We start from the raw sequence: 27,702 nt of genomic DNA, 5'->3' as shown, positions 1-27,702 counted from the left end.
GTTGTACCTCTCTCTAGTTGTACCTCTCTAGCTGTACCTTTCTCTAGTTAGTTAAAGGTTAGCCTAACAACACCACTGCAGCATAATCAGATGTAGATCACCCATTTAAAAGATTGCTTTTACTGCTTACCATCTCTATTTATTCAGTGATGTGATGGTGAATACCTTAACGGTACAGTAACCTGATATAACCCTGATGTAACCCTGATTAAATGATACTCTACTGCTGCATCTCTACCTCCAGGTGTCTGAGCAGGTGTTGTGCTGGTCCAGCTCGGCATTGGGCAGTGAGCACTTCCAGCTCTGTCAGGAGGAAGGGGCCTAGTTGTACCTCTCTATAGCTGTACCTCTCTCTAACTACAACCTCTCTCTAGCTGTACCTCTAACTATACCTCTCTCTAACTATACCTCTCTCTAGCTGTACCTCTCTCTAGCTGTACCTCTCTAGCTGTACCTCTCTAGCTGTACCTCTCTCTAGCTGTACCTCTCTAGCTGTACCTCTCTCTAGCTGTACCTATCTAGCTGTACCTCTCTAGTTATACCTCTCTATAGCTGTACCTCTCTCTAACTATACCTCTCTCTAGCTGTACCTCTCTCTAACTATACCTCTCTCTAACTATATCTCTCTCTAGCTGTACCTCTCTCTAGCTGTACCTCTCTAGCTGTACCTCTCTCTAGTTGTACCTCTCTAGTTGTACCTCTCTAGCTGTACCTCTCTCTAGTTGTACCTCTCTAGTTGTACCGCTCTAGCTGTACCTCCCTCTAGCTGTACCTCTCTCTAGTTGTACCTCTCTAGTTTTACCTCTCTAGCTGTACCTCTCTCTAGCTGTACCTCTCTCTAGTTGTACCTTTCTCTAGTTGTACCTCTCTCTAGTTGTACCTTTCTCTAGTTGTACCTCTCTAGTTGTACCTCTCTAGCTGTACCTCTCTCTAGCTGTACCTCTCTAGCTGTACCTCTCTCTAGTTGTACCTCTCTCTAGTTGTACCTCTCTCTAGTTTTACCTCTCTCTAGTTGTACCTCTCTAGTTGTACCTTTCTCTAGTTGTACCTTTCTCTAGTTGTACCTTTCTCTAGTTGTACCTCTCTCTAGTTGTACCTCTCTAGTTGTACCTCTCTAGTTGTACCTCTCTAGTTGTACCTCTCTCTAGTTGTACCTCTCTAGTTGTACCTCTCTCTAGCTGTACCTCTCTAGTTGTACCTCTCTCTAGTTGTACCTCTCTCTAGCTGTACCTCTCTAGTTGTACCTCTCTAGTTGTACCTCTCTAGTTGTACCTCTCTCTAGTTGTACCTCTCTCTAGTTGTACCTCTCTAGCTGTACCTCTCTCTAGCTGTACCTCTCTCTAGCTGTACCTCTAACTATACCTCTCTCTAACTATACCTCTCTCTAACTATACCTCTCTCTAGCTGTACCTCTCTCTAGCTGTACCTCTCTAGCTGTACCTCTCTAGCTGTACCTCTCTAGCTGTACCTCTCTCTAGCTGTACCTCTCTAGCTGTACCTCTCTATAGCTGTACCTCTCTAACTATACCTCTCTCTAGCTGTACCTCTCTCTAACTATACCTCTCTCTAACTATATCTCTCTCTAGCTGTACCTCTCTCTAGCTGTACCTCTCTAGCTGTACCTCTCTCTAGTTGTACCTCTCTAGTTGTACCTCTCTAGCTGTACCTCTCTCTAGTTGTACCTCTCTAGTTGTACCGCTCTAGCTGTACCTCCCTCTAGCTGTACCTCTCTCTAGTTGTACCTCTCTAGTTTTACCTCTCTAGCTGTACCTCTCTCTAGCTGTACCTCTCTCTAGTTGTACCTCTCTAGTTGTACCTCTCTAGCTGTACCTCTCTCTAGTTGTACCTCTCTAGTTGTACCTCTCTAGCTGTACCTCTCTCTAGCTGTACCTCTCTCTAGCTGTACCTCTCTCTAGTTGTACCTCTCTCTAGTTGTACCTCTCTCTAGTTGTACCTCTCTCTAGTTGTACCTCTCTCTAGTTTTACCTCTCTCTAGTTGTACCTCTCTAGTTGTACCTTTCTCTAGTTGTACCTTTCTCTAGTTGTACCTCTCTCTAGTTGTACCTCTCTCTAGTTGTACCTCTCTAGTTGTACCTCTCTAGTTGTACCTCTCTCTAGTTGTACCTCTCTAGTTGTACCTCTCTCTAGCTGTACCTCTCTCTAGCTGTACCTCTCTCTAGTTGTACCTCTCTCTAGCTGTACCTCTCTCTAACTATACCTCTCTCTAGTTATACCTCTCTCTAGCTGTACCTCTCTCTAACTATACCTCTCTAACTATACCTCTCTCTAACTATATCTCTCTCTAGCTGTACCTCTCTCTAGCTGTACCTCTCTAGTTGTACCTCTAGTTGTACCTCTCTAGCTGTACCTCTCTCTAGTTGTACCTCTCTAGTTGTACCTCTCTAGCTGTACCTCTCTCTAGCTGTACCTCTCTCTAGTTGTACCTCTCTAGTTGTACCTCTCTAGTTGTACCTCTCTCTAGTTGTACCTCTCTCTAGTTGTACCTCTCTAGTTGTACCTCTCTCTAGCTGTACCTCTCTCTAGCTGTACCTCTCTCTAGTTGTACCTCTCTCAAGCTGTACCTCTCTAGTTGTACCTTTTTCTAGTTGTACCTCTCTCTAGTTGTACCTCTCTCTAGTTGTACCTCTCTCTAGTTGTACCTCTCAAGCTGTACCTCTCTAGCTGTACCTTTCTCTAGTTGTACCTCTCTCTAGTTGTACCTCTCAAGCTGTACCTCTCTAGCTGTACCTTTCTCTAGTTGTACCTCTCTCTAGTTGTACCTCTCAAGCTGTACCTCTCTAGCTGTACCTTTCTCTAGTTGTACCTCTCTCTAGTTGTACCTCTCTCTAGTTGTACCTCTCTCTAGTTGTACCTCTCAAGCTGTACCTCTCTAGCTGTACCTTTCTCTAGTTGTACCTCTCTCTAGTTGTACCTCTCAAGCTGTACCTCTCTAGCTGTACCTTTCTCTAGTTGTACCTTTCTCTAGTTGTACCTCTCTCTAGTTGTACCTCTCTAGCTGTACCTCTCTCTAGTTGTACCTCTCTCTAGTTGTACCTCTCTCTAGTTGTACCTCTCTAGCTGTACCTCTCTATTTGTACCTCTCTATAGCTGTACCTCTCTCTAACTACAACCTCTCTCTAGCTGTACCTCTAACTATACCTCTCTCTAACTATACCTCTATCTAGCTGTACCTCTCTCTAGCTGTACCTCTCTAGCTGTACCTCTCTCTAGCTGTACCTCTCTCTAGCTGTACCTCTCTAGTTATACCTCTCTCTAGCTGTACCTCTCTCTAGCTGTACCTCTCTCTAGCTGTACCTCTCTCTAACTATATCTCTCTCTAGCTGTACCTCTCTCTAGCTGTACCTCTCTCTAGTTGTACCTCTCTAGCTGTACCGCTCTAGCTGTACCTCTCTCTAGCTGTACCTCTCTCTAGTTGTACCTCTCTCTAGTTGTACCTCTCTAGCTGTACCTCTCTCTAGCTGTACCTCTCTCTAGCTGTACCTCTCTCTAGCTGTACCTCTCTCTAGCTGTACCTCTCTCGAGTTGTACCTCTCTCGAGTTGTACCTCTCTAGCTGTACCACTCCCCTCTCTCCCTCTCTCTCTCTCTCTACCCCCTTCTCTCTCTCTCGCTCCCCTGAGCTTTACCCACACAATGCCCTTTACACAGGAGCTTAAATGTCCTGCTGCATTATTCAGCAAGGATGGCAATGCACACTGCTCAGGGTTAAACATCATCTGTATCTGACAGGAAGCATGTGGCGTGGCCGTGTGTTTGAGAGAATGTGTCTGTGTGGGATAGTAAGGGGCTTGTCCCCCTAGACACTTTTATTAACGCTGACTGCAATGTCCCACTGCTAGCAGTGCTTCAGGGTGCATACCCTGTCTCCCGTCACCGCCTCTCTACATTACACGCGCGCACACACAGCGGTACAACCGATGGCAGCAGGAGCATTTCTGCTGGGCGGACATTGGGAAGTGTGTGTGCGTGTAAGCTTGGAGTTCTGCAAGCGGAAAATTAAACATCTGCACAGTACAATAAGTATTTAGGGTCCATTGACCAGTGGTCTGGAGAGGAGTCGCTGCATGGCATTTAATGTTATTGATCTGCAATAAAAGAGAGAGACAGAGAGAGAGTAAAGGTTAGCCTAACAACACCACTGCAGCATAATCAGATGTAGATCACCCATTTAAAAGATTGCTTTTACTGCTTACCATCTCTATTTATTCAGTGATGTGATGGTGAATACCTTAACGGTACAGTAACCTGATATAACCCTGATGTAACCCTGATTAAATGATACTCTACTGCTGCATCTCTACCTCCAGGTGTCTGAGCAGGTGTTGTGCTGGTCCAGCTCGGCATTGGGCAGTGAGCACTTCCAGCTCTGTCAGGAGGAAGGGGCCGAAATTCATCCATCTTATTGTGGGAAACTTGTGGGAGGCTACCCGAAACGTTTGACCCAAGTTAAACACTTTTAAAGGCAATGCTACCAAATACTAATTGAGTGTACGTTAACTTCTGACCCACTGGGAATGGGCTGAAAGAAATTAAAGCTGAAATAAATAATTCTCTCTACTAATATTCTGAAATGTCACATTCTTAAAATAAAACGGTGATCCTAACTGACCTAAAACAAAGAGTTTTGACTTGGATTAAATGTCAGGAATGGTGAAAGTGTAAATGTATTTGGCTACTTATTCAATACTTATTCCTGTTACCTTACTAGAATGTATTGATTTCAAGCTATAATCCAACAGTCCCAATCCCCAAACCTCCGAACTAGCTACCAAGACGCCATTTGAGCTTAGAGTAGCCAGCTTGTCTAACTATCTTAGCTGGCATGCCTGCTGTCAAGGTTAGTAGACTTTAGAAAAGCAAGTGTAGTATTTATGTGGACTATGTACAAAAAGTGGTGTAATTTCTAAACTGTTCACCTGATATGGATCGAAATACCCTCAAATTAAAGCTGACCGTCTGCACTTTAACCTCATGGTCATTGTATCATTTCAAATACAAAGTACTGGAGTACAGAGACAAAACAACAACAACATGTTTCACTGTCCCAATACTTTTTGAGCTCACTGTAAAATGATTTTGCCTAGAATCTGAACCTAGGTCTGCTATAACCCATGTCTGAAAGGGACTGGGGCCGTTTGGTACATTACGGATGTGTGTTCTCTTGTGTTTGTTCTGAAAGGGACTGGGGCCGTTTGGTATATTACGGATGTGTGTTCTCTTGTGTTTGTTCTGAAAGGGACTGGGGCCGTTTGGTACATTATGGATGTGTGTTCTCTTGTGTTTGTTCTGAAAGGGACTGGGGCCGTTTGGTACATTACGGATGTGTGTTCTCTTGTGTTTGTTCTGAAAGGGACTGGGGCCGTTTGGTACATTACGGATGTGTGTTCTCTTGTGTTTGTTCTGAAAGGGACTGGGGCCGTTTGGTACATTACGGATGTGTGTTCTCTTGTGTTTGTTCTGAAAGGGACTGGGGCCTCTTGTTTTGTTCTGTACATTACGGATGTGTGTTCTCTTGTGTTTGTTCTGAAAGGGACTGGGGCCGTTTGGTACATTACGGATGTGTGTTCTCTTGTGTTTGTTCTGAAAGGGACTGGGGCCGTTTGGTACATTACGGATGTGTGTTCTCTTGTGTTTGTTCTGAAAGGGACTGGGGCCGTTTGGTACATTACGGATGTGTGTTCTCTTGTGTTTGTTCTGAAAGGGACTGGGGCCGTTTGGTACATTATGGATGTGTGTTCTCTTGTGTTTGTTCTGAAAGGGACTGGGGCCGTTTGGTACATTACGGATGTGTGTTCTCTTGTGTTTGTTCTGAAAGGGACTGGGGCCGTTTGGTACATTACGGATGTGTTTTCTCTTGTGTTTGTTCTGAAAGGGACTGGGGCCGTTTGGTACATTACATTTGGTACATTACGGTACAGCCACGTGTTGCTTTGGCAATGTTTATCTCTTCAACAAAAAAACAACGCTGAATTGGAGGGGCGTCTGTCTCTTTCTCCCCCCTCTCTCAGTTCAATTCAATTGAAGGGCTTTATTGGCAGGGGAAACATTTGATAACATTGCCAAAGCAAGTGAGGTAGATAATAAACAAAATGAACAGTAAACATTACACTCACAGTAGTTCCAAAAGAATAAAGCCATTTCAAATGTCACATAATGTCTTTATAAAGTGGTGTAACGATGTGCAAATAGTTAAAGTGCAAAGGGGAAAATCAATAAACAGAAATATGGGTTGTATTTACAATGCCCCCCTCCACTGGCACACTAACATACACACACATGCACATCCCTCTGTAGTAGTAGAAGCCTTTGTCTCCTGTGAGAAGCTGGCAGCAGCTGGTTGGTGTTGGCTACCGCCAGTCCCGGGCATCTTTATGGGCACATAATTGGGCCCTCCTGTTGTGGCTCCAAGTCTGCTCACATGTCCTTCTGTTTATGTGTGTGCGTTTGCAGTGTGTGGGGAATTTGTTGGCAAACATCTGGGTTGAGAGATTTAGCATTTAGAAAGCACAGCTACTTGTTATCCTGTTGGGCAGGCTGTGTAACAGCCCCTTTCCTAAGCATGGCTTCATGAAATTACAGAAGTCCTTGTGCCGCAGAACAGGACACAGGCGTCAGGAAATCAACGCCTGTATTCCAAATGGCACCCTATTCCCTATACAGTGCACTACTTTTGACCAGTGTCCATCGGGGCGCAGACCTTATAGCCCTGTGGTCCCTGGCCAAAAGCAGTGCACTATATAGGGAATGGGGTGAGCAAGTTGAGTCGCAGCCTAAAGTCTGAAGTGACAGCGAGTCAGCCCGGGATGCCTCTGAGGGCTGCTGGGAAAGGCTGCGTTGTCTAAGGGGCATGAAATGAAATGTCCCTCAGCTTTAGTGAGAACAAGAGAAAGAGCAAACAATTGTCTTGCTCAGCAATGCTTGTTCCTGCGGGACTGTTTGCTAAATCTGATGTCCACGTCTTGTCTCATCGGTGTGAAACGGCACCGTTCGACGCATTATGTTGACAGTCGAAATGAGGTCGCCGTCTGGCGGATGGTTAAATGTGCCGTCGTGGACAGCCGGCAGAACACACCAGCTAGCTGATATACTTCCAGAAACGTTGTTTTTTTTTGTTGGTCCGAGTGTTTCATGAGCTGAAATACAAAAATCAAAGAAATGTCCCATACGCACAAAAAGCTTATTTCTCTCAAATCATGTGCACACATTTTTTTTTACAACCCTGTTAATGAGCATTTCTCCAAAATAATCCATCCACCTGACAGGTTTGGCATGTCAAGAATTTGGCAGTATGTTCAGCTAGCCTCACAACCACACACCACACGTACCCTCGCCAGCCCAGGACCTCCACAGCCTGGCTGCCGAGTGGGTGGGCCCAGTTGAATTATTTCCTAATATGAACTCTAACTCCGTAAACATTTCAGAAATTGTTGCATGTTGTGTTTATATTTTTGTTCAGTGTATTATCTCTATGGCCGTACAGCCTTACTGCCTTCTTGTCTATTTGCTGAGATATTGCTGGAAACAGAGTGCCTTTCTACTGTATTTAATATGAGGATCACTGAGGATCACTGAGGAGCAGTGAAGGTCTGAGTGTAGTGTAGTAGTTATGGTAATGTCTGTTCTATTGATTTGACACACATGGATTCCAGGGTTGAGGCATCCCGTGGTCATCCCTGATGGAGCTTGCCCATGAGGCCCTTCACCACGGACGGTCATGTCTTACTCGATACACCCTCATTAAGCTGATTGCTACAGCATCACCGTTTAATTACAGTAAAACCAAAACAAGGCATTTTAGTCAAAGACTGTTGTACTAGCAGTCTAGACTGTGTTTTATAAATGCGCAATCGGCATAAAACACAATTATACAAGGAATTGGCAACTCAAGTCTCATTCTGAGAAGTAAAGTAGGCCACTTGATTTCAGCATCTGAACAAAGTGGACAGGCTTTGAAGAACGTGTTCAGAACTTTTCAACCTCGTTGCTAGCAAATAGATCCAAGTTGGCTAAACTTGAAACATAAATATTAGCTGGCTGCTTACTAGCACGAGGGCTTGTGCTTGAGAGATTATTTATGAGACCTGTGTTTAAATTCTATAATACAGTTGAAGTCGGAAGTTTACATACACCTTAGCCAAATACATACTCCGTTTTTCACAATTCCTGACATTTAATCCTATTAAAGATTCCCTGTCTTAGGTCAGTTAGGATCACCACTTTATTTGAAGAATGTGAAATGTCAGAATAATAGTAGAGAGAATGATTTATTTCAGCTTTTATTTCTTTCATCACATTCCCAGTGGGTCAGAAGTTTACATACACTCAATTAGTATTTGGTAGCATTGCCTTTAAATGGTTTAACTTGGGTCAAATGTTTAGGGTAGCCTTCCACAAGATTCCCACAATAAGATTGGTGAATTTCATCCCATTCCTCCTGACAGAGCTGGTGTAACCGAATCAGGTTTGTAAGTCTCCTTGCTCACACACGCTTTTTCCGTTCTGCCCACACATTTTCTATAGGATTGAGGTGAGGGCTGTGTGTCATTTTGCCACAACTTTGGAAGTATGCATGGAGTCATTGTCCATTCGGAAGACCCATTTGCGACCAAGCTTTAACTTCCTGACAGATGTCTTGAGATGTTGCTTCAATATATCCACATAATTTTCCATCCTCACGATGCCATCTATTTTGTGAAGTGCACCAGTCCATCCTGCAGTGAATTGTGCTTCACGGGGTTGGGGTGGTGTTCTTCGGCTTGCAAGCCTCCCCCTTTTTCCTCCAAACATAACGATGGTCATTATGACCAAACAGTTCTATTTTTGTTTCATCAGACCAGAGGCCATTTCTACAAAAAGTATGATCTTTGTCCCCATGTGCAGTTGCAAACCGTAGTCTGGCTGTTTTATGGCGGTTTTGGAGCTGTGGCTTCTTCCTTTCAGGTTATGTTGATACAGGACTCGTTTTACTGTGAAATCGATACTTTTGTACCGGTTTCTTTCAGCATCTTTACAAGGTAATTTGGTGCTTTGCTGTTGTTCTGGGATTGATATGCACTTTTCGCACCAAAGTACGTACATCTCTAGGAGACAGAACGTGTCTCCTTCCTCAGTGGTATAACGGCTGCGTGGTCCCATGGTGTTTATACTTGTGTACTATTGTTTATACAGAAGAATGTGGTACCTTCAGGCATTTGGAAATTGCTCCCTAGGATGAACCAGACTAGTGGAGTTTTTTTTCTGAGGTCTTGGCTGATTTCTTTTGATTTTCCTGTGATGTCAAGCAAAGACTGAGTTTGAAGGTAGGCCTTGAATAACATTCACAGGTACACAGGCACAGTCAACTTAGTGTATGTAAAACTGCTGACCCACTGGAATTACAGTGAATTATAAGTGAAATAATCTGTGAACAATTGTTGGAGAAAGTACTTGTGTCATGCACAAAGTAGATGTCCTAACCGACTTACCAAAACTATAGTTTGTTAACAAGACATTTGTGGAGTGGTTGAAAAACGAGTTTTAATGACTCCAACCTAAGTGTATGTAACCTCCCGAATTCAACTGTACCTGCTACAAGAATCAATCAATCAATCAAATGTATTTATGAAGCCCTTTTTACATCAGCAGATGTCACAAAGTGCTGTACTGTCACAGCCTGACATTAGAGATCCCTATTATTCTCTGTGTTTGGTTAGGTCAGGATGTGACTCGGGTGGGAAAGTCCATGTTTTCTATTTCTTTGTTTTTGGCCGAGTGTGGTTCCCAATCAGAGGCAGCTGTCTGTCGTTGTCTCTGATTGGGCATCATATATAAGTTTTCCTTTTCCTTTTGCGTTTTGTGGGATCTTGTTTTCTGTCTGTACCTGACAGAACTGCGTGCTTTCGTTTTCACTTTGGTTATTTTGTGTGAGTGTTAATATTTAGAATTTTTTTAAATCATCAACAATTTCCACGCTGCACTTTGGTCCACCCCTTTTGACAAGAGCTGTTACATATACAGAAACCAAGCCTGAAACCCCAAACAGCAAGCAATGCAGATGTAGAAGCTCTCTAGAAAGGCAGGAACCTAGGAAGAAACCTAAGAATGAACCAGGTTCTGACAAGTTGCCAGTCCTCTTCTGGCTGTGCCGGGTGGAGATTATTAGAGTACAAGATGTTTGAGGTTAGTCATTATTAGGGAATGTGCATTTGCACCGTTCTGGTTAAATTTGTTATCAAAAAGGGCATTTTCATAGACAGACTTCAAAGCCAGATCAGTGATTATTGCAACAAAAAAAACAGGTTAAACTATTTTGATGAAATAATGTAATTATTAGTGGGGTTTATACTGTATTTAGCCTAATTTGACACACCCTGATTTCATTAGATTATTGCTGACTGTTTGAAATGCAATGTATTTTACTTTTAATTGCAAAGCTCATTTGAGATTTTTTGTTGTTGTTGAAATCAAGATATATATTGTGAATCTCCCAGAAGTTTCAAAAAATGTAGATATGATTTTTAGCCCGTATCGCCCTGCCCTGGTGGAAATCCTGCAACCATAAACATGATGTTGTTTTTAATGTGCCAAGGCCTAACCCAGATACCCTTCCTGTTAATCTCCCAAGCCAATCGAAATATGTACGGTTACTGCAGACGCGCAGTTTTATTGTCGGACTATTCATTTTATACGTCTTTATTGAGTTTCTTTACCTTCTGAGTTCCCTTCCAATTTTTTCCCTGCCTTGTTTCTTTGCATTAATAGGTTTCTTTGGGGGGGGGGGGGCAGCGAAAGGAAGCCGTCAGGGACGGAGATATGGATTTGTTCCATCACCTCGTCTATATCTCAGGGTTAAACAGCGATTCTTGCTGCCTCATCAAGGGAACACAGGGAGCTGATTTGGCTGGGATTGGATTCATTCGTTTGCCCTTCGTTACGTGTTCTTTTATTCATTACCGTTGCGAGCAGTGATATATATATAAATATAAAACCGTATGTGTAGCTACCGTATAGAAGTAGAGCTTCCCCATGAGTAATGGATGGAGGTCTCTATTAGGGAACTGTGAGTTCTAAAAGCTGGACGTATAATTCATGCGAACCACAGTACACTCTCAGCACGGAAGAAGGCTGGAACAAATGAATCCGCCCTCATCCACATTTAAACACAGCCTATTTTAAACGCACTTAAACACGCTCCGTCTTTTGCTTCTATGCATAACACACACTGACACATGGACACGTGAGCACACACCCACACACCCACATCCACCAGTGGCGGTCAGTGCCGTTTAGGATGAGGGAGGACAATAATACCTTTTCATGAGCACGGCCTTAATACTATTACAGCATATTGGCTGGCTGTCGTTCACATTCCTTTCACCCAGTTCAATGTAACATGGATAGGTTTAGGCTACTACCTGATAATGGAATTTTCCTTTTACCCATCATGAGGTTGCTACAACCTAGCCTAGGAATGAAAGTTTACAATGGAGACGCTCACTGGCCGAGATAACATTTTAAGGTGACAGACAGTGACACATGGACAGACAGTGACACATGCAATAGCGCCTTGCACACTCTTGCCTGCATCTAGCTGGTCATTAATCCAAACAGTTTCTTTAGGACGAGTTCAGGTATTTGTTGTCCCTGTTTTGTTTGCTTCCGTTTAAAAAAAAATGTTTTTCAACAGAATCGGCAGAATGAATACACCCTTGATCACGCATAAACACAGGTCATTTTCATAGCAGCCACGTTGTATTCATTCTAGCCTCTATGCACTCTCCTCCGCTCACCTTTTCCCTTCATTTGTGGACTTCAATGAACAACACATCAGCTTTATGTGACCAGGCGATGCTAGCTAGCTGTTTGCTTATGGTTTCAGTACTAGAATCAAGTCAAATGTATTTATAAAGCCCTTCTTACATCAGCTGATATCTCAAAGTGCTGTACAGAATGGCCAATACATCTATATCTGTATCTACATCTATAGAGATTCATTCTCTGATACTTTGATTGGGTGGACAAGATGTCAGTTCATGCTGCAAGAGCTCTGATAGGTTGTAGGACGTTCCCTGGAAGTAGTCATAATTACTGTGTAAGTCTATGGAAGGGGGTGAGAACCAAGAGTCTCTTAGGTTTCGTATTGAAGTCAATGTACCCAGAGGAGGACAGAAACTAGCTGTCCTCCAGCTACACCATGGTGCTACCCTACAGAGTGCTGTTGAGGCTACTATAGACCTTCATTGCAAAACAGTGTGTTTTAATCAATTATTTGGTGACGTGAATATATTTAGTATAGTTTTATCTAAAAAGGAAAACTTTTTCAATGTTTTACTATTTTACATTTTTGCAAATTCCCCTTCCTCCCCTGAGGAGCCTCCACTGGTACACATCCACCCGCATGCACGCTAGCATGAACACAAACACACACGCACATGTTCTTATGTCCCTCCGAAATGTAGAAGGTGGCAGTAAGACGACTTCAGCAAAAGGCCACCATATACCTTCACATTGTTTCGTGACTCATATAGATGTATTGGCCAGCAGATGCATTACGTCATCACTATCTGTCTCCTTCTTTTCTTGGAGGGGGCCCTGATACAATGGATAAGTGGTCACTGACTGACCCTGCAATTGCATGGAACATACAGATTTAGGACCTTCATTTGATCACTCGTTTGTTCCTGAGCATTTTTCTGCGCCAGAGGAAATGCAGTTGAGCTTTGCGAGTCACTAAAAACGCGGTTATATTAACAGTATTCCACTTTTCATCTCACCTTATTTTGACCAGTTAAATAGCCTAACCACCAATCACGCAGCCTTACGGACTAAACGGTCAAATCCTGTTGCCGCGGGATTATTTTTGCAGCGACAGGCCAACTACATCTGTAGTTTCAGATTAAGATGCTACCAGCTCTCTTATCATACTGTCGCTTCCCTCACAAATCTTTCAATGTGCATTTCTCAAGTTGACGCTCGCCATTCTCTTGCTTAGTGAGCCGGGGTTTGGGTTATACGTGTGTGTGTGTGTGCATGACTGCTGGTTCGGCACCCCCTCCAGAGTTCACCATGTTCCTTTCATCATTTACACTGCAACATGTAACCCACAGCTGAGAGAATGGCAGGGTACTAATGCAGTCACACACTGAGTCATTCTGTCGTTTTGTGTGTGCGTGTCTGTGTGTGTCCTGCTGTCATCTGAGACATCTCTCCAGTGCTCCGCGACACGTTTAAGTAAGAGTAAAGTATTACATTGTAATCAGCATGACTTGAAACAGAAATATGTTGCTCCCTATGTTGCTTACTACATAATGAGCTAACTCTCTGAATATGTCTCTCTGCCTCAACAACACTGGCAGAGAGAGACCGAGGACGCCGCCACGAGGGTCATTTGTGTTCTGCTTTGACTCTATTTATCAACAGACAATGGAATTACCCATACTCCTTTAATGGAGCTCAATGTATCATTAGCAAGGAACCAATCATGTATCATGTCGCCCGAGGCGCTATTCGGAGTCCCGGGTTTGCTCGGGTGGGCTTGTCTCTGCTTCGCACGGGGTGATTTAAATGTAGCCTTCATGCTCGTCAAATACCATAGCTTGTGTCTTAGTTACTATTTAGAGTAATTTTACACCTAGAGAAAAGTTACTGGTCGAGTCAAATTACTCTAAGAGTTAAAAGGAATCTTACAGTAACTTTAGAAGTAAGAAGAGGCTGACAATTCCTGGTTGTTACTATGTCTGCAAGACTTTGTCTTCAAACTGGTAAAAAAAAAGTGAACTGGCCTCCAGCTTCAAGGGAGAAAGGGATCATTGTGATCTCATGGATGGTCGGTCCTTGCATCCACACCTATACTGTAGGCCTCTACCTCCAGCATATCAATGGCAGACTAAAAGCAGCGGCTTCATTTCAGTTCATCGCTGAAATGTAGGTTGTTTCGTGACCTAGTTTCCCTCATTTGTTTTTGGTGCATGAATCCAACCTGGAGGCATCTCTCAAATAAATGGTGTGTTTCAGTATTTGGCAGCTGAGAATTGTATGCAGTGTTGTCCCGAGGCAAAGCCAGGCCCAGCTTAACCACAGCGAGCCCCACTACGCTCTCGGAGCTTCTGAGAAGCTAGCTGACGCATAGGGACACCCAACAGCTGTTCGCTTGGATGGCTGTTAGCTTGTCTCTCCCCCTGTGTGGGAAGCTCGGCTCATTACGCCTCCATTTAGGCATGGTAATTGTGCAACGTGGGGCCATTACCGAAACCAAAAAGCAGATCCCGGAAGCTAGAAACACCCCCACAACCCCTTCTCAGTGGACTTGTGGAAGCGTTGCCTTGTAGGCACTCCTCCTGCTTTCCTGGAGCCAGACTTGAGGGTCCAATTTGATTTGGAGTCCTGTTCCTCGTTTTACCCCCAAGCTGATTTTGGCAAAACAGGCCCCAGACGGCAGCACATTTACAATGACATTCCCTCTAGTGCTTTAGCTTAGTTTCATTTAGTGCTTCAGGATGCCTTTTCTCTTCTATACTCTATGTGTCTCACTCCAAACTGATGTACAGTAGGCTATACTGGTAGAGTAGCAGTTTGAGAACCAACATCCACTGACGTTGGGGAACCATTAAAACCAAGTCCGGTGTGTCTAATTGACGACACAGTTTCTGAAGAACAGAGAGGTGCTTCCTGAATCTGTCCAATAAGGTTTTCTGTTTTTCCTTAACTAGGTCAAAAGTAGAGTGCTTAGACATAAGGACTATGTCATTTGGGACTCTACCTCAAAGTAAATTTTCTGTAATTAGCAATATGACTTTTTGACTGCTGTGACATTATGTATTAGGAGCTTGAACGGCGCCTGGATGCTTCCACCCCCTTTGGAGAGCTTCCCATGCATGTTTCAGAAGAACACATGAAAGGGGAACTTGGAGAACTTGAAGGTAGTATCCCAGATTGAATATTCCCCCATGTGTGTACTTCTATTTCCTTCAAACTTAAAGAGTCCTACTTTTCAATGATATTTTCTCTCAAGTCACCTTGCCAGTCTGTAAACTTGGCTTTATCATGCTCCAACTGTCTTGTATCCACACACGCTCTCTCACGCACACGCACACACACACATACACCGCTCACACCACACGGCGCCCCAGGCCCATGTTAAAACCCTCAGCGTGGTATGGAGTCTGCCAGGCTGGAAGCTTAGTCTGACTCTGGTGTATTGCACAGGCTGGTCCCAGCAGGGGCCTTCAATGAAAAGGCCCTTCTAACACACTGGCGTATTTGTGTGTGTCCTTAAACAACTTCTTATGGCTTATATCCCGCTAACGGGATCGATATGACAAGAGCCAGTGAAAGTGCAGGGCGCCAAATTCAAAACAGAAATCTCATAATTAAAATTCCTCAAACATAGAGGTATTTTATACCATTGTAAAAGATAAACGTGTTATTAATCCCGCCACAGTGTCCGATTTTAAAAAAGGCTTTACAATGAAAGCACACCAAACGATTATGTTAGGTCTGCAAAAAGCCCACCATGCAATACTCTGAGTACAGCGCTCAGACAACAAGTCAGAAATAGCATTATAAATATTCACTTCCGTTTGATGATCTTCATCAGAATGCACTCCCAGGAATCCCAGTTCCACAATAAATGTTTGATTTGTTCGATAAAGTCCATTATGTCCAAATACCTCCTTTTTGTTCGCGCGTTTAGTACACAATCCAAACTCACGAGGCACGGACAAGTCTCACGAGAGCTAGCGTGATCAGCTCATGGCACTCTGGCAGACCTCTGACTCATTCAGTACTCATTCCCCCCTCCTCACAGTAGAAGCATCAAACAAGGTTCTAAAGACTGTTGACATCTAGTGGAAGCCTTAGGAAGTGCAATATGATCCCATAGACACTGTATATTTGATAGGCAATGACTTGAAAAACTACAAACCTCAGATTTCCCACTTCCTGGTTGGATTTTGTCTCAGGTTTTTGCCTGCCATATGAGTTCTGTTATACTCACAGACATCATGCAAACAGTTTTAGAAATGTCAGTGTTTTCTATCCAGATCTACTAATAATATGCATATATTAGCAACTGGGCCTGAGTAGCAGGCAGTTTACTCTGGGCACCTTATTCATCCAAGCTACTCAATACTGCCTTCAGCCATAAGAAGTTAATGTCCCCCTTTTCCTTACATACATTCTGCTCAAAGAAACAGGAGTCCCCATTTGAAGGCATGTCGCATTTCCTGCACACTCTAGCTTTGTCAATGACTTATGATGGCTTGCCTCCTGAACTGCTCACGAAGACGTGTTTTAGTTGTGTGAATAGGCTGGATGAAAGGTGATGACATGCAATCAAACTATACGAGATGTCTTTCAATGTTTTATGCTCCAGGACAGCCATTGGAGTGTCCTCGGGGGGTCAGTCAGCAACATATCCGACAGGTCATTGAACTAGCAATTGCTGTATAAGAGTGCTTTATAACATTGATACAAACCTTTTGGTACCTGTTATTTTCTCAATGTAGCCTCTTGGATCTATTTAGTTCCTTTTGACTTACCGTAGATGTGCTAGGCTGAACAGTTGTTGTTCTCCTAGATCACGAACGCGAGGATGGTAGAGTTGTACCTGAGAAAGCCGAGCCGTTTACAAAGAACAAAGTCTCGTTCTTCCTACATAACAGCATCACTTCCTGTCCTAACCTCTCCCTCTCCGTCTGTCAGGTGACCACCCTGGTGAACACCAGCAACAAAGGGCCCAGCAGTAAGAAGAAGGGGCGCTCCAAGAAGGCCCACGTGCTGGCCCTGTCCGTGGAGCAGGCCACGCAGAACTTCCTGGAGAAGGGCGAGCAGATCGCTAAGAACAGCCACGATCTCAAGGAGGAGCTCATCCTCGCCGTGGAGGACGTCCGCAAGCAAGGTATGTCCGCACAGGGACACCATACCATGTAGTACTCTTGTGTTTAGAGATATTTGAATCCATGAAATGGGACAGCAAGGTGAAGAGAGTCCAATGTACTCACAGGGATACCATACCATACTTTTCTGGTGTATACTGTTCATGGAATGTGACAGCAAGCTCTCCAGACCCCAGGGTGTATTCTGATTCCCATCCGGAACTGCTGTGACATTATGTATTAGGAGCTTGAACGGCGCCTGGATGCTTCCACCCCCTTTGGAGAGCTTCCCATGCATGTTTCAGAAGAACACATGAAAGGGGAACTTGGAGAACTTAAAGGTAGTATCCCAGATTGAATATTCCCCCATGTATGTACTTTTATTTCCTTCAAACTTAAAAAGAGTCCTACTTTTCAATTATATTTTCTCGCTCTGAGCCTTAAGTCACCTTGTCAGTCTGTAAACCTTGCTTTATCACGCTCCAACTGTCTCGTATCCACACACGCTCACGTACCCACATACACATACACGCTCTCTCAGACACAAGCCCTTTCACACACGCACGCACGCACACACACACACACACAAACCACTTACACCACACAGCTCCCCAAGCCCATGTTAAAACCCTCAGCATTGTATGGAGTCTGCCAGGCTGAAAGCTTAGTCTGGCTCTGGTGTATTGCCCAGGTCGGTCCCAGCAGGGGCCCTCAATGAAAAAGCACCAGCATCGGCAGAGATCTCCCTCTGTCTCTCTCACTCTCTGTCTCTCTCACTCTCTGTCTCTCTCACTCTCTGTCGCTGCATGAAAATTCCCCTCCTCTTCCTCTCTTCAATCTAGAACACCTGCCCAACAAACAATGTCTGGATTCAGTTAAACCGCGTCACTCTTCAAGCAGGCACTTTGCAATCTCGCTTTCTTGTGCAGTCATCGTAGCCAATTTACTGCGGTGGCTATCAAGCTGTGGAGGAGAAAGGGTTGTGTTGAACTCAGACCCTGCTAATCAGTCATGTGTTCTGTTTTTAACATGGAAATTGATTAGGCTAGATTCCGTTGCTGAGTAAAATGTCGGTACAGAATAGCGTAAGTGTTTGACTATTTTGGAGAGTACAGTATTTGCATTCTTTAATGGGCTCACTGGACACAAGCTGACATATCGTTTTCCATTTTCCATTTTAAAGCCTGTCAGGTTTTTCCAGAACTCGTTTATTTACTGTCATTACATTTGACAGAGGCCCTTCTTCAGGAAGTTGGCACTATCCTCTTCTTCTATTGGAGCAGGCCTTCAGACTGTTAAATAGTCCCCACTAGCCGGCCTCTGCCCGGTACCCTGCCCTAAATCATATGAATTTGGGTGCGTAACCCATTAGAGCATCCACCCACGCAGCCAGCACCATCAATAAACGATGGATGTTGGCCAAATGAGCCACGTTTATGTGTCCTTAAAAACAGCCTATAGTCTAACACTATTCCTTGTCTTGATGTGAATAATTACAAAACGTTATAGCCTATTGTGTTATTGCTTTTTACTTTCCCCAAACAACAATTGTCCACCTCATGGTTCAGCTGTCAGAGATTTGAGCACCAAATGCATCAGAGCATTGCATGCATAGACCTGTAGGATTAGGTGTCCACTGTATGATATGAATATTTAGAAAAATACATGTAAAGCATGAGAAGCTGAGGCCTAGCCCCGGAGATAGAGAGATATGCCGGCGCCATGTTACGACAGACATGTAGTTATCCTTGTCACGTAGGCTACTGCCTACTGCATCTGCAACACAAATATAGGTGTACCGAAGGAGGCTACTTCGTTAATATTTTTGTTAGAAAGATGAGTATTATATTGTAAAAATATAGGAGTAACTTTGGTAGGACTGAAACATTATTCCTCGCCTCAAGGTCAACTGTCAGAGTGAGTTGGAGTGCTGGTGGGTACTACCTTCATGTCATAGGCCTGCAGTATAATAGGTTAATAACCACACCACACCAAACTTTCACAAAAGTTTCTAAACTTTATTAGGGTACTATAAAAAGTAAGTCAAGCCCATTTTTATAGGGAAAATACGAGCAGGATATTATATTGTGGCAAACCCATGACAGTTGGAACTTGATTTGGCCAAAGAAAATGGCTCAGAATGAAACAAAACACTTCCAAACTGGTTTGTACCTTCTCAAAAGGTCCAGCAATTAACAAGAAAGGACCTAACCAATTACAGCAATATGCTAATTGCATGTATTTTACAACAGGCCTACTTATATAACCCATCTTAAACTAAATATGGCGCGCACAAATAAAAAGACAGATTTAAATTAAAAAATGTCTCAACAGAATAAAACAAAACACATTTAGCATATTTAAAGAACTGGGTTTAGAGTAACAAATATGCCCAGAATAATAACAATGGTATACTGTGATAACAACGATAAAACAAATTATTATGAATACCCAAAAAAATGTATTAAGGTTTAAAAAATTGCATCCTACCTGAAAAGTGAGTTGCACAGTAGCCTGCGTCTTTGTCCACTTCCCTTCTTTTCCCAGTACAATATTTAAATGCGGACATTCCCCGTGTGGGCTTTTTACTATTGGTACACTCTCTAACTTTCGTTTTACTATATTTTTGTTGTGAAAAACTCCCCAGTCCTTTGCGATTACAAGCATACCCATAACAGGATGCAGCCACCACTATGCTTGGAAAATAAAGAGAGCTGTACTCAGTAATGTGTTGTATTAGATTTGCCACAAACATGACTATTTGTATTCAGGAAAATTGCTTGAATTGCTTTTCCAACATATTTGCAGTGTTACTTGAGTGCCTTGTTACAAAGAAGGGTGCATGTTTTTGGAATATTTTTATTCTGTACAGGCTTCCTTTTCACTCTGTCCATTACGTTAGTATTATAGAGTAACTACAATGTTGTAATCACAGCCATTATAGTCTGTAACTGTTTTAAAGTCACGATTGGCCTCATGTTGTAATCCCTGAGCAGTTTCTTTCTTCTCCAGCAACTGAGTTGGGAAGGACGCCTGTATATTTGTAGTGACTGGGTGTATTGATACACCATCCAAAGTGTAATTAATAACTTCACTATGCTCAAAGGGATATTCAATGTCTGATTTTTTTTTTTTTTTACCCATCTACCAATACGTGCCCTTCTTTGCGAGGCATTGGAAAACCTCCCTGGTCTTTGTGGTTGAAACTGTGTTTGAAATGTACTGCTTGATTGAGGGACCTTACAGATATGTACGGAGATGAGGAAGTCTTTCACAAATCATGTTAAACACTATTATTGCACAGAAAGTGAGTCCATGCAACTTATTAGTCGAGTTTTTACTCCTGAACTCATTTAGGCTTGCCATAACAAAGGGGTTGAATACTTATTGACTCAAGACATTTAAGTTTTTAATTTTTTATTAATTTGTAAACATTTTTTTTTTTTTTTTAAATCACTTTAACATTACGGTAGGCCAGTGACAATTTTTACAAATATTTAATCCATTTTAAATTCAGGCTGTAACACAACCAAATGTGGAAAAAGTAAAGGGGTGTGAATACTTTCTGAAGGCACTGTATATATAATTTGAGCTGCGTGCATCACGAGAAAATGTATTGATTTATTTCACAGAACGTTGATGAACACGGGCATGTCGGATTAGCCTGCGCTGTGGTGCAGACTCTGGTAGCATGCTGGCTGTCAATGAATAGCTTGCAAGTAGATAGTGAGAGATAATCAGTAGGCCTCATATTACATTAATGAAATCTATGACAGTCCTGGCTGAGCCCCATATGCAGGCGCCCCGATATGCTTCACAGTTACAACAGTCCTGGCTGAACCCCATATGCAGGCACACCGATAGGCTTCGCAGTTACAACAGTCCTGGCTGAGCCCCATATGCAGGCACACCGATATGCTTCGCAGTTACAACAGTCCTGGCTGAGCCCCATATGCAGGCGCCCCGATATGCTTCACAGTTACAACAGTCCTGGCTGATCCCCATATGCAGGCGCCCCGATATGCTTCACAGTTACAACCGTCCTGGCTGAGCCCCATATGCAGGCGCCCCGATATGCTTCACAGTTACAACAGTCCTGGCTGAACCCCATATGCAGGCACACCGATATGCTTCACAGTTACAACAGTCCTGGCTGAGCCCCATATGCAGGCGCCCCGATATGCTTCACAGTTACAACAGTCCTGGCTGAGCCCCATATGCAGGCGCCCGATATGCTTCACAGTTACAACAGTCCTGGCTGAGCCCCATATGCAGGCGCACCGATATGCTTCACAGTTACAACAGTCCTGGCTGAGCCCCATATGCGGGCGCCCCGATTTGCTTCACAGTTACAACCTTCCTGGCTGAGCCCCATATGCGGGCACACCGATATGCTTCACAGTTACAACCGTCCTGGCTGAGCCCCATATGCGGGCGCACCGATATGCTTCACAGTTACAACAATCCTGGCTGAGCCCCATATGCGGGCGCACCGATATGCTTCACAGTTACAACAATCCTGGCTGAGCCCCATATGCAGGCAGACCGATATGCCTCAGTTACAACAGTCCTGGCTGAGCCCCATATGCAGGTGCCCCGAAATGCTTCACGGTTACAACCGTCCTGGCTGAGCCCCATATGCGGGCGCACCGATATGCTTCGCAGTTACAACAGTCCTGGCTGAGCCCCATATGCGGGCGCACCGATATGCTTCACAGTTACAACAGTCCTGGCTGAGCCCCATATGCGGGCACACCGATATGCTTCACAGTTACAACCGTCCTGGCTGAGCCCCATATGCGGGCGCACCGATATGCTTCTCAGTTACATTGTAGCCAAGCTGTGTCTGTATGTGCCTATTCACCAAAAGAAAAAGCACCAGATATTTGTGTCTTGATAAAAACAGCTCTACTTGCAGGCCCGGTTAAAACCTGGAGGCGAAAGGGGGCTTGGCCCCCTCAGCTGAAACATGTGCCACCTCTGTCCCTATATAGAAATACACCAAACTGCTGTGTAATTTGACCTTCAAGAGGATGCTTCCTAAACCCAGGAGAGTACCTGGTCGAACGTAGTGCATTATATAGGGACTAGGATGCCAGTTGGGAAAGATCCTAATTGGTTTAATTGGCTCAATACTTGGCCCTGCCAGGTCCAATAAGTTTCAAGGCCTGGTGCCCTTGAAACAAAGTGGTATTTTCCTCATCTGCCATTCAAAAGACAGTAAACAGCAAAGAGTCAAAGTGAGTTATTTGAAAGTGAGTTTGAAGCCCAGAGTTGAAAACAATATATCTTGTCATTTTCTCTTGCACCCTCTGGTGCTGGATTTGCTCACGCCAGTCTAAACCCCCTCCGTTCTATGCCAATCTGATTCTACACGTGACCATCGGTTGCAAAATTCCTGTAACTTCCACCAAACTTCCCAGGTTTGGAGAAATTCCTGTTGAAAGATTTCCCGAAATCAGGAGTGAATAAACAGGACATTCAAAGGAAATGCACTACCCTAGTTGTAGCCTCGCCTCTATAGCCAACCATCCATTTCACACACACACGTCCCTGGCCCCATTACACACTTCCCAGGCTTAGCATGACTGCTAACTTTTCTATCCCAGGGAATACTGTATATGTATGTGTTTGGAATTGAAATACGAGGACTCGTCATATGCAGACACAAACCCTCTAAACCACGCTAAAAGTTTAGGGGGAAGTCTTACCGAGCGTGGATTGTCGTTTGGTTTTCCGAATCCCGAGATCCAAAATCTCATTTCCCAGTGGTTAAGCGCTCGGCGGGTCAGAGTAATGGGGCGATCAAACGTTCCCTCTCTCTTGATGGATTAGAAGCAGGAGGAGAGTGTGTGTGGTGTGTGTGTGTGTGTGTGTGTGTGTGTGTGTGTGTGTGTGTGTGTGTGTGTGTGTGTGTGTGTGTGTGTGTGTGTGTGTGTGTGTGTGTGTGTGTGTGTGTGTGTGTGTGTGTGTGTGTGTGTCTGTGTGTGTGTGTAAGAGAAGGAAAGTGTGATACGTTCCTCTGATTGATGGATTAGAAGCAGGAGGAGAGTGTGTGTGTGTGTGTGTGTGTGTGGGTGTGGGTGTGTGTGTCTGGGTGTCTGGGTGTCCATGGGTGTGTGTGTAAGAGAAGGAAAGTGTGATACGTTCCTCTGATTGATACCCATTAAGCTCGGGTCTTGGCCCTGGCTTTGGAGAATGTAACGATCCCGAGATGTTTACTCCACAGTCACGCAACGTTAATGCTTTGATTGTCCGTGGTCGGTAGCACCGCCGCCTCCGCAGTGTCGGAACACCGTATAGGCTATAGATGCCTGTTGAAGGGCTGTGATTCAGCCATTTGTAAACAGGTCACGCCGAAAGCCTGTGGCTCGGTACAACCCTCACCGTTCTCCAATGTGTAACACTACGCCCCGTCAAATAGTTCTCTGTTATCGTCTTGTATGTTCAATACTCAGATCAGCAGAAAGAGAAGTGGGGGCTTCCCACCGGCAGCTGTTGTACACATATTCATCATCCATCCGGCTCTCAACATCTACAGTTTCCTCACATTTCATAGTGTGCACTGCAGACAGACTTGACACCATTCCAGGTCCATGAAATGGATCAGTGGCACACTGGGCCGTGCAATTCCTCACTGAGCTTTGATCAGTTTCCACTTGTGCCCTAGTTAAGCCATGGGTGAGGGAGAAAGAGTGTGAACAAGAGCATGAGGATGAGAGTGGAAGAAGAGAAAATGGAGAAATGGAATTGAAGGAACACTGACATAGGGAAAGAGGGAGAGGACAGACTAGCCAGAGAGAGAGAGAGAGAGAGTGTGTGTGTGTGTGTGTGTGTGTGTGTGTGTGTGTGTGTGTGTGTGTGTGTGTGTGTGTGTGTGTGTGTGTGTGTGTGTGTGTGTGTGTGTGTGTGTGTGTGTGTGTGTGTGTGTGTGTGTGTGTTTCACGAAGTATTCAGACCCCTTGGAGTTCTTCCCATTTTATTGTGTTTTACGAAGTGGGATTCAAATGGATTTCATTGTCATTTTTTTTAGTCAGCAATCTACGCAAAATACTCCATAATGTCAAAGTGGAAGATTGTCGACTACAAAGACCAGGGAGCTTTTTGAAATCCTCATAAAGAATCCTCGTAAAGATGGGCAGTGATTGGTAGATTGGTAACAATAACAAATCAGCCATTGGATTTCTCTTCAAGCATTGTCAAGTGAATAATTATGCTGTGGATTACGTATTAAACCACCCAGACACTTCAAAGATACAGTCTTCCTTCTGAACGGAATGTCTCGCAAAGAAGGGAACAGCCTGTTGGTAGCAGGCATTGAATATCCATTTGAGCATGGTGAAGTAATTCATTACACTTTGAATTGTGTATCAATACACCTAGTCACTGGCTGTGATGGCTGTGATAGGAAAAAACTGAGGATGGATCAACAACATTGTAGTTATCCCACAATACTAACCTAATTGACGGAGTGAAATGAAGGAAGCATGTATAGAATACAAATATTCCAATACATCCAACCTGTTTGCCACAAGGCATTATGTTTGGAGCAAATCCAACACAACACATCACTGAGTACCACTCTTCATATTTTCAAGCATGGTGGTGGCTGCATCATGTTATGGGTATGCTTGTCATCGACAAGGTCTAGGGAGTTTTGTAGGATAAAAAGACATGGAATAGAGCTAAGTACAGTTACTGGAATAGAGCTAAGCTCTCAGTTACTGGTGTAAAGCAGACTGAAGACAAATCTGCGCTGGAGTTGCTTACCAAGAAGATAGTGAATGTTCCTGAGTGACCAAAATACAGTTTTGAGTTACATCTTCTTGAAAATCTATGGCAAGACTTGAACATTTCTGCCTAGCCATGATCATTAACATCTTGACAGAGCTTGAATCATTTTGTAAATAATAAGGGGCAAACATTTCACAATCCAGGTGTGCAAATCTCTTCTAGACTTACCCAAGAAGACTCGCAGATGTAATCAATGCCAAAGGTGTCTCTAACAGGTATTGACTAAGGAAGCTGAATACTTATGCAACGACTATATTTTAGTTATAAAATGTTTGTTAAACTTTAAAAAATGTTTTTTTATAAAGTATTCCACTTTGACATTTTTTTGTGTAGATTGTTGACATAAAATTTAAATAAATCCATTTTGATAACATTTTGTAACAATAAAATGTGAAGAAATCCAAGGCGCCTGAATACGTTCAAAATACACTGTATGTGTGTGTTCACGCTTGACCTTTCACTCTTAATGGGAGAGCTCTCTCCTCATGAGGAAACCAATCAATCAATCAGGCTGAATCCCTGGCTGCCAATGAGACCAGGAAGAACTAGCTAGCTGACCTTGAGCTACAGGAAGGGACAGCAGACCCAGTCACACCCCATTGGGGGGGGATCAGAAATGTCCACAATCCACATCCCATTATAAGGGTGTGGCCTACAAAAGGTTGTATCCGCCCCAAATGCGCCTTAGTCAAAAGTAGTGCACTATAAAGGGAATAGAGTGCCATTTTGGATGCAGATAATGAGCGAGGGGATTGTCGACACTGACGGGGCACTATTTTAGAAGATTGAAATGGTGCCTGGTTCTCTATTCGGTGACTAATCCATGACAGTAACAGTCCTTTATTGAAGGATCAACCACTATTTGAATGTACATTTGTTCGTGTCTTTTTAAATGATATAGTCGCGAGGAACTGTGTCAAGAACTACCATACATGGAGCTTTTCAACTGAAAGCCCACATCCAGTTCACCCACTTTAGGTTCACACTGCCTGAAGATCATACTGACATTTCATTTGTTTTGCGCCTGGAGAAAAAGTGGAAAGATAGTTAACGTTCTCCCTCTGTATTTTTGGAGATTTCAGACAGGCAAATAGAACAGGAGCTAACAGGAGTACCGTGTGGAAAGAGAGGTCCTTGCCCATAAACCTTTTGAAGCTAAAGGTTATTTTAACAGTGTGCAGCCCGAGCCACCATCAAACCTATAATCTTGTCTATAACCCTCTGAGTCCTATCGTCCAATCGTCTCCTCCTGATTACATTATGGATGCTGATTTCAGACTGCGGCGATTCACTAAGCCCACCAAACTGTCACCGTAATACACGCACACACTTACATGCACACACGCCCACACACACGCCCACACACACTCTCACACGCACACTGCCTGCCTCGTCATTGCCCTGGAAGGATGAGTTATGATGGCTGTGTGTGTGTGTGTGCTTGCTTGCGTGCGCGCGTGCGTGTGTGCGTGCTTCTCTGTGTATGACCTATGGATGTATCTGTACTTTTCATCAGGTGGCATAAGCCACTGATGCCCCCCTAGAGCTTTAAGGGGAGCCAGTCAGTGGATTTATGAATCAGAAGGCCTCAGACAGGGAGAGTATTATTCCCGAGTGAGACTAAATCTCTGCTCTGTCTGAGGTGAGCCTGTTCCCTTAACTGTGCCCATATCTGACAATTAGAGTTGTCAATCCAGCACAAACAGATCTGGGATCAGGCTAGTCTGAGGTGACTCCTAATTACCTCTCTCGATCCAACGACTGGGGTTTGTTTACATGGGAGCCACTGTAAGATGTACCTCTAGTGCCACTCTGTCTAGGACTATACTATGGCTTCCCCTTTACATGAACCAAGCTGGATTGCAGTTGAACCGGCATACAGCATACTTGTTCTCTACGGCAGACATATATGATGTACAGATAAAGTGTGATGAAGGGAACGTACAAACACAACTCCTTCTCTCTGTTCTGTCTACGAATTCCACATGGTTCCCTGGGTTACGACATTACAACCTCCGGCCTCCTGTGCTTCTGTGGTTGCGTGGGCCACGCAGGAGGAGGCTGCCGCTATGCAACCACCACCACAGGGCTAAAACTAAGGGAGCTTTTCAGCTCACTACCACCACTCAGGAAGAAGCAAAATGGTTCCCTGGTTTCCTACCGCGTTGATGTAATGTAGATTAAGATTGCAGCACACTGCACACACGAAGAGACGTTCGGGCTAGGAAGTGTACACTTACGACTAAACATGTACAATACAACACGTGAATACTGTTGTAGATACTGTACATGCACATGGGAATACTGTGCCTTCAGAAAGTATTCACACCCCTTTGCTTTGTCTACATTTTGTTGTTACAAAGTGGGATTAAAATTGATTTAATATGTATTTTTTGTCAACTACACAAAATACTCTGTAATGTCAAAGTGGAAGAAAAATTCTAACGTTTAAAAAAAAATAGTATGAAAAATGAACCACTAATATATCTTGATTCGATAAGTATTCAACCCCCTGAGTCAATAGTTAGTCAATAGTTAGATGCACATTGCAAGGTTAAGGTAAAGGTAAAGGCTTGGAAGGTTAAGATAAAGGTAAAGGTTTGGAAGGTTAAGGTAAAGGTAAAGGTTTGGAAGGTTAAGGTAAAAGTAAAGGTTTGGAAGGTTAAGGTAAAGGTAAAGGTTTGGAAGGTTAAGGTAAAGGCTTGGAAGGTTAAGGTAAAGGTAAAGGTTTGGAAGGTTAAGGTAAAGGTTTGGAAGGTTAAGGTAAAGGTTTGGAAGGTTAAGGTAAAGGTTTGGAGGGTTAAGGTAAAGGTTTGGAAGGTTAAGGTAAAGGTTTGGAAGGTTAATGTAAGGGTAAAGGCTTGGAAGGTTAAGGTAAAGGTTTGGAAGGTTTAGGTAAAGGTAAAGGTTTGGAAGGTTAAGGTAAAGGTAAAGGTTTGTAAGGTTAAGGTAAAGGTAAAGGTTTGGAAGGTAAAGGTAAAGGTTTGGAAGGTTAAGGTTAAGGTAAAGGTTTGGAAGGTTAATGTAAGGGTAAA

The 27,702-nt window shown here is 43.7% G+C and overlaps 1 protein-coding gene across 7 annotated transcripts in view; it reads left to right on the top strand.

The window, feature by feature from the left end:
- Positions 1-27,702, top strand: part of LOC118395356 (catenin alpha-2) — a 697,964-nt gene that overhangs the window by 126,443 nt on the left and 543,819 nt on the right. For 6 of the 7 annotated variants that reach the window (XM_052464403.1, XM_052464401.1, XM_052464402.1 and 3 more), the window contains one exon: positions 16,701-16,896. In XM_052464403.1, coding sequence (XP_052320363.1) covers positions 16,701-16,896 — 196 coding nt within the window. Of the gene's footprint in view, positions 1-9,881; positions 9,923-16,700; positions 16,897-17,117; positions 17,215-27,702 lie in introns of those variants that run through there. The other variant, XM_052464406.1, reaches the window with a different exon arrangement.

This window comes from Oncorhynchus keta, chromosome 16, assembly GCF_023373465.1.
Source record: "Oncorhynchus keta strain PuntledgeMale-10-30-2019 chromosome 16, Oket_V2, whole genome shotgun sequence".
In the NCBI taxonomy this organism is placed as follows: Eukaryota; Metazoa; Chordata; class Actinopteri; order Salmoniformes; family Salmonidae; genus Oncorhynchus; species Oncorhynchus keta.
The sequence above is the reverse complement of the archived record's forward strand: the minus strand, read 5'-3'. Positions and strand labels throughout refer to the sequence as shown.